Raw genomic sequence first — 7,767 nt, forward strand, 5'->3', positions numbered from 1 at the left:
TCACTGGAATCTGAAAAATCCTCTCCTGTCTCAGACACAAGGGGAGGCGGAGGAAGATCCTCTATAGGAGACTCACGAAACAGAGTACGAAAAGCAGCAGAATGATCGGGAGCAGAACTCGGACGCTGAGGGCGCGCCCCATTTTCACTTTTTGTCTCAGATTGTAATGGTTCCAGGGCAAGGGAAATTAATTTACAAAGAGACCAAACACGGACAGATATAGGGTCTCCATGCTGATGAGCTCTTCTTAAGGCTCGCATAACCTGTTTCCAAACTTTTAAATTCAACTGGTTATGACCAGTAGATTGAAACCAGTAACAATGTTACGTACCAGCGCAAACAATTCATCAAAAGATTCTGGTTTCACCTTCACTCCTGAACTCCGTAATAACTGTTTCAGGAGTCTAATGTATTGAAATTCTACTGAATGAGAATTCCCCATTACAGTTACTCTACTGTTGCCGAAGGTTTCGCTTACTCTGAGCGGACCAATTTCCCCTTCGGTCCCGTGATCACGAGATTACTTACCTTCAAGTCCCTGTTCGGGTGCCAAATGTTGTAGTTTATCTTATGACAGGGCCGAAAGTAAGCTCATCACACGAGATGAATTGTGCCGAAGCACAGCAGTAGAGGGCTGCCACTCGCTCAGGCAAAACAGCCAGTCTCAGACACAAGGGGAGGCGGAGGAAGATCCTCTATAGGAGACTCACGAAACAGAGTACGAAAAGCAGCAGAATGATCGGGAGCAGAACTCGGACGCTGAGGGCGCGCCCCATTTTCACTTTTTGTCTCAGATTGTAATGGTTCCAGGGCAAGGGAAATTAATTTACAAAGAGACCAAACACGGACAGATATAGGGTCTCCAAGTCTGTCCTGCTGTGGTAGCTTTTATTAAAGCATTGTCTACGTTTACATTTTAAGACTTGTTTTCTTAACATTTCAGAAATGCCAAAGCAGCAACCAACGTTTTTATTAATTATACAAGCAATAATTGGCTTTCTTGAAAACATGCCGTGCTTCGGCCTTGAGCGCAAAAGCAGCACAAAGTTCCCACCATTATTTTGATTATACTGAAGTAGCACAAGGACATTTCCTTGCGTTCCCACCACTCTGATTATATTGAGGACATCTCATGGATCAGTGCCCAAAGGACTCAATGCTTCTTCGCAGGCTCCCGGTTTGCCGGGGCGGGGTTGGCGGGGGGGGGCTCAAAGCATTCAGGACTGTTCACAGAAATTATTTTGCAGCTTGTGCAGCATCAAGGAAAACACAGCAGCTTGTTGCGATGGTGCATGGCGGGTAGCTTTCACTAGTCATCAGACTACAATTAAACATATGATTATTATTATAATGAGCATTAGCAATCCTAGGGCATCAAGTCCAATGGACCCAATCCGATAATCGGTCCACAAGAGGCACCTGGCATGGAGGCAAGTAAGGTGCGGAAAGGAAGTGGGGAGGGGTATATGAGGCTGAGAGTCTGGGAGGCGGGCAGGGCCTGGCAGCGCATGGGACCCACAGGGCTGGGAGCCTTAAGGCAAGACAGAGTGTGTCCAAGAAGGCAGAGTCAGGCATGTGGAGCCTGGAGAGACTAGGCAGAGTGGGCGGGACAGAAAGGTGGGCGGAGCATGTCTGAGGGGCTGGGCCGGCTGGGCAGAGGAGGCTTGTCTGGGACCATGGTGTAGGGCAAGCAGGGTAGCAGGTGTGTCCTGGAGGGTGGACAAGGCAGGCTGAGCCCTCTAAGTGTAAGGAGGTGGAGTCTAGCTTTTCTGGGTGGATATGCAGGGCCTTATGAATTCGACTGGGCAAGATGCAGCCAGATGGACTAGCCAAGTGTGTCTGGATAAGGTGGGCAAGCAGGGCCAGGTGGTGCCAGTCATTCCCAGGCAGGCAAGACCTAGTGTATCCAGGCAGGTGCTGTGGGCCCCAGCCACAGTGGCCAGAGGGTGAGGCCAGGAGTGTTGGGGCAGGGTGAGCCCATCCCCACCCACTTAGTGCTGACCCAGAGCCCTCCTTCCATCAGCACAGGAGCGCTACTTATAATCCCTGGTCTCTGGTGAATCTAGGACACAGGGTGGTTGGGGGAATGGAGCTGGTGCGAGGGTCTGCCCGTCAGTTCTTAACTGGGATACTCTCAGAGACTTTGCCATAGTCCCCCTGACAACTGCTCACTCGATCACACCTGCCTCAACTACGGAAGTCTGAGCTGTCCCAGAAGTACCAGGTGGGGGCAATGCCATCGGCAGTAAAGGAGGCCATACACCAGCTGTTGTCTGAAAAGGACCTGCCTCAGTACTGAAGCTTATACCAGGACTTTTATATACGAGATTCTTGACAGTCAAAGCCTGATGAGTGTATGGCAGGGCCCCTGCGTGGAAGGATAAGGACATTGAAGGCAGGGAGGCTCAGCAATGAAGAGAGAGGAGGCACGGAGTGTCCAGAGATCATTTAAGAAACAAATTGGGGAGACCTGTCAGCATTTTTCTAGCCTACAGCCCTGGATGAATGACACTGAGGACTTCCCATTCCTAGATTCTGCACTGCAGAAGCAGGCAATGGATACGAAGAAAAGGAAGAATTTGAAGAAAAAAGTGGAGTGGAAGGTGACAGAAATGGTGGAATGGGGGGCATGGAGGCAGAGGTTGGGGGCAGAATGCAAGGTAGTAGTACAGGGTTAGGGGGCTGACACTGATTCCCCTGCCCCTGCTTTGACCACTCTTGTCTCACAGAAGGAGAAGCAGCAGAAGCTCATGGAAAAGTCAGAAGACCCAGAGCAGTCAGATGCCGAGCACCCAGCCTCACTGCGGCAGTGCCTGGGACCTGGCTGTGTGCACCCCACCCGGCCAGGCTCCAAGTACTGCTCGGACGACTGTGGCATGAAGCTGGCAGCTGAGTGAGTGCACCTGGAGGTTAAGCAACAGGGAATAAAGTAGGGCATGATCTATGCCAGCTGTAAGTCCATCTACCCCGGGAGAATGGTATCCTCCACCATTCGTCCACTCACCCACCTGTCCATCCACCCTTACATCCACCGATCCGCTGAACCACCCATCCACATTCTATCCAGCAACCCACTCATTCACCCTCAACAGTCACTTACCCACCCAGCTGTCTAGCCATCCACCCAACCATCCACCATCCAAGCACGCATTCACCAACATTCACTCATCTACCATTCATTATCCTAAACATCCACCATTCGGTCACTCATCCATTTCTTCTTATTTTGATGCCCCCACATACGCATTCCATTCTTGCTGTCTCCCCTTCCAGCCGCATCTATGCGATCCTGCCCAGGCGCATCCAGCAGTGGCAGAAGAGCCCTTGCGTTGCTGAGGAGCATGGCAAGAAAATGCTCGAGCGCATCCACCGTGAACAGCAGGACACCCACACCCGCCTGAAGGACATAGAGTGCCATTTCCAGGAACTTGAGGCCATCATTCAGCGTGGCAAGCAGCAGCCTGTGTGCAAAGATGAAGAGGTGAGTGGGAATGCGTGGGGTGGAGCAGAAAGGTGCCTGATATCTTGCCCTGCCGTCCCCACCCTGCACTGCTTTACTGGCCCTTCTACTGTCCTATGCAGAGTGACAGACGTGGCAGGAACAGCGTCAACCTGCAGATCTTCTGTGTCTCCTGCGGGCAACCCATCAAAATGCAGGTTGCCCTGCGCCACATGGAGCACTGCTTCGCCAAGGTTGGAGCATTGGCTGGGGGAAGATGGGGCAAGGATGTTTTTGGCTGGGTGGGGTCCATGAGGAGGGGGGCAGGTTTGGTGCCCGGGTATTTGTTGTAGAAGAGAATACAACACACATCCATGGCTCTACCCATTTGTGCTTTTCTTCCATCCCCAGTAAAGGGGCCAAGATTTGGGCATCAGCAACTGTTGAGGGGGGGACATGGCTGAGCAGACAGGAGCGTAGGGTCCACAGGGAGCAAATGTGTTGTTTGGGGCTTTTTCATGGGAGGTCACGCAGTGTGTGTCTATCGTTCCTCCCATGTGTACTCTTTTTTCCCCAGTATGAGCGCAAATCGCCCTTCACGTCCATGTACCCCACTCGCATTGAGGGGTGAGTGTGAGTGCTACTCAGGGTCAAAGGCACGATGTGGACGAGGTCAGGAGCAGGGTGGGCAAGATCAAGGGCAGGATGTGGGTAGGCTCAGAGACAGAGGTGGGCAGATTAGCGGCAGGGTGTAGGTGGGGTTGGGGACAAAGTGTGGACAGGGTTCAGGGTGGGACCACCCTCCTCCTGACCCTTAGCACCTCACTTTCACCTGTCCCCAGAGCCACAAGGCTCTTCTGTGATGTTTACGACCCATGGAGTAAGAGCTACTGTAAGCGACTCCAGGTGCTATGCCCTGAGCACTCGAAGGACCCCAAGGTGAGACTTTTCTTTCTCTACCTCATCGCCCTCCATTCCTCCCCTTCTCCCTACCTGACCACCTTCCTCTCGTCCTCCAGTGCTTGATTGCCTCCTATTCCTTCTTCCTTCTGCGTGACTGCCTTCATTCCTCCTGACCAATCCCTATGTATCCCCTCCTCCTTTCCTGACCTCCCCTACATCCCCCTCCTCACTGCCCAATCACTTTCTAGTTTTACTTTTCTCTCTGCCTGTTTATTTATTCATAATCTCCTTGCCTGACCCCGCAGGCCAACATTTCTCTCTCCCTCTGCCTGACCAGCCTCCGTTCCTCTGCTCCTCACTGCACAACCATTCCCCATTCTTCCCTTCTCCTTGCTTGCTCATCTCCCTTCTTTTCCTAGCCCCTGCATGACCACCCCACAATCCCCCCTCTCTCCCTGCATGGTTACCCTCAATTCCTCTCTTCTCACTTGCTGACATCCTTCCATTCTTACTCTCCCTGCCTCACTTCCCCAATCGCCTTCTCACTGCTTGTCATCTCCTAAATCCCTTCTTCTTCCCTGTTTGATCAGCCCCCATCCCTTTCACCCTCCCAGCCTTATTCCTCACCTCCCCCATGCTTTACCAACCCTCATTCATCTACTTCTCCCTGTCAGACCTCCCCTCCATCCTTCCTCTCCTTCCTGTTTGATCTCTTTCTGTTCTTCCGTCCTTCCTGCCTGATCACCTCCATTCCTACATCCCTGCTTAACTTCTTCCTCCATTTTCCATGATTGATCATCCCCCTTTGGCCCCCTCTTCTTTACCTAATCACTGAATTCCTCTCTTCGCCCCTGCTAGGTCACCACTCCGCATTCCTCTCCTTCCTGCCTGCCTGCCCTCTCTTCCCCTCTTCCTTGCATCCTGCCTGCCTGATCACCCTCCATTTGCCACCCTTCACGTACCTCATCATCTTTCATTCTTCCCCACAGGTACCGGATGAAGAAGTGTGCGGTTGCCCACTAGTGAAAAACGTCTTTGAGCCCACCGATAATTTCTGTTGCCTCCCCAAACGCTTGTGCAGTCACCACTACTGCTGGGAGAAGCTGAGACGTGCCGAGGTGGACCTAGAGCGCGTGCGCATGGTACGTACGTTACATGGTACGTTACATGGTATGCCCCTTAGGGGCTGAGAGGCGGGATGGAATCCTAGAAGCCCCTTCTCATGCTTGCCCCCCACAGTTGCTCAAGCTGGAAGAGCTGGTTGAGCAGGAGCACAAGGTGCGCACAGCCATGAAGAATCGGGCAGGGCTGCTGGCCCTGATGCTTCATCAGACAATCCAGCATGACCCGCTCACCACTGACCTACGCTCCAGAGTAGACAGCTGAGCTCTGCTCAGCTGAGGTCCTGTACTCAACACCCTGTGCAAGGGAGACACTCTACGAATTCCTCACACACCTGTTGCTCTAATATATTTCTCAGGGCATCTCAGAGTTTCTCTGTGCTTCTCTGCTCCCCATTTAGTCTCCAGTCTCGGTCTACGCCTCCTTGAGGTGGGGTGGTCCTCAAAATCCCCCTCTTTCTGTCCGTTCCTGTATCCCCCGTCTCTTTCTTTCCTGAATCTGGGTGCGGTCAGGAGATCTGCCCTGCCCTCATCTCCCACCATCCTGAGTTTTGTTTAAAAACTTTAGAACAAGAGATTTTAATATCCTCTGGTGGCCCCTAAGCCGTTCTCTCTGGCCACAAACCCAATTCCGAACCTCCAGTGGTGGTGGGTGACAGTGCAGCTTTACTCGGGGGGTGGGCTACAGTGCACATTTGGGGGTGCCTGTGATGCCCACTGTGCTCGGTGCAGGACCTGGTGCACACCTGGTTTCCAGTGTCTAAGAAGTGGGTGGAGAGGGTGAGTTTGAGTTTTCATCTCTGTCAGAAGAGGGAGGACCAGGTAGGTTGCCCTGGATGTGCACTGAAACATGCAGAAGCTCAGTTTATGCACACAAGATGTTGTCTCCCCTCAGCCTGTGCACTTTGAAGGCAATGGGAAATAGGAATATTGTTTATTGGGCGTCAACCCCGTATGGGGTTTAGAATCACAGAGTGGCTAAGTGTGGGCACTTTGGAGTCATCTGACCTCGGCTTAAGTATTTCCTGGTCATTCTATTTGCTAGCAGTGTGACCTTGGGACAACCAACTTAGCCTCACTGTGCTTCAGCTGCTTCTATTGTCAAATGGTCCTAATGATAATCATTGTCAGGTAGCTCGCAAGTTTGCAGTGAAAATTAAATGAGGTACCTGATATTGATCACCAGGGCCTCAGGACAGGGGCAGGTGCGTCACAGGAGGAGCAAATTCCAGACTTGGTGTCCCTGAGACAGGTCACCATCCTCCTGCTGTGTGAGTACCATGGGGCTGGTGTCCCACATCCAGAGCCCTTCCTGTTTCAGTGGACAATGTGATGCAGCCGATGGAGGAAAGGTGAGATGGGAGGGTCAGCCCCACAGCCTAGAGGAGGGGGAGGCAGCTCCCTGCAGGGTGTCTGCGAGCGAGGTGTGGGTGGGGGTGACCACCGGCTCCAGCCAGGGAGACGCTCCCCCGTGACGCCCAGCACAGGCCCTTCAGTACTCACTGGCTCTGTGCATACACTCAGCTGATCCCTACCAGAGCCTGCTTTCCCCTGATCCTTGGGGATTTGCTGATTTCTCCTCTATCCTGATCTAGGGCAGAAAAATCCCTTTTCTTTGGAACTTAGAGAATGGCAGGGTAGTAGGGTGACCACGGTCTCTAGGGCCCTTCTGCTTCTTCCTCCTCCTCTCAAAGATGAGTAAAGTGGCCTGAGAAGGTACATGACTTGCCCAGGCCTCTGGGATTGTGAGTGACAGCAGTGGACTGGAACCTGGTCTCCTTACTGTGCCTTCCACCCTCACCACACAATAGCCAAGACCAAGCTTCCCACTAAAAGTTCCCCTCAAGGGATTTCCCTGGTGGTCCAGTGGTTAACAGTCTGAGCTTCCATTGCAGGGGGCACAGGTTCAATCCCTTGTCAGGAAACTAAGATCCTGTATGCCAAGCGGTAAGACTAAAAAAAAAAAATGCTCCCCTTGAGAGTCCGTAACCAGAGGCAGACGATGAGGGAACCAGACCTTGCCCCACAGTTCCCTCCTTCCTGTGGATGTTGTCACCTCTGGGGACAGGCTCATTTTCACAGGGGCTCAGGGTCATGTGGTCAGTAAGACAGTATATATGACAAAACTCTATTATTTTAGTTTTGTTTATTATACAGTTATATTTGTAACTATTACAAATATAACTATTTGTATAATAAAACTAAATATAAAGCAAGTTATAGAAAGAATAAAGTTTAAATGACCTCTGTTATCTCCTAACTAAATTCTATTAACATTTTGATTTTTTTTTTTTTTTTTTTGTA

The 7,767-nt window shown here is 51.6% G+C and overlaps 1 protein-coding gene across 1 annotated transcript in view; it reads left to right on the top strand.

Moving 5' to 3' along the window:
* Positions 1-2,411: 2,411 nt before the first annotated feature.
* The window catches only part of LOC112409767 (CXXC-type zinc finger protein 1-like), a 24,159-nt gene continuing 18,803 nt past the window's right edge, over positions 2,412-7,767 (top strand). The window contains exons 1-8 of the mRNA XM_024760071.1: positions 2,412-2,603; positions 2,730-2,893; positions 3,274-3,481; positions 3,583-3,693; positions 4,017-4,066; positions 4,282-4,378; positions 5,332-5,484; positions 5,582-5,716. Coding sequence (XP_024615839.1) covers positions 2,412-2,603; positions 2,730-2,893; positions 3,274-3,481; positions 3,583-3,693; positions 4,017-4,066; positions 4,282-4,378; positions 5,332-5,484; positions 5,582-5,716 — 1,110 coding nt within the window. The remainder of the gene's footprint in view (positions 2,604-2,729; positions 2,894-3,273; positions 3,482-3,582; positions 3,694-4,016; positions 4,067-4,281; positions 4,379-5,331; positions 5,485-5,581; positions 5,717-7,767) is intronic.

Source organism: Neophocaena asiaeorientalis, unplaced genomic scaffold, assembly GCF_003031525.2.
Source record: "Neophocaena asiaeorientalis asiaeorientalis breed wild unplaced genomic scaffold, Neophocaena_asiaeorientalis_V1.1 scaffold1755, whole genome shotgun sequence".
NCBI lineage: Eukaryota > Metazoa > Chordata > Mammalia > Artiodactyla > Phocoenidae > Neophocaena > Neophocaena asiaeorientalis.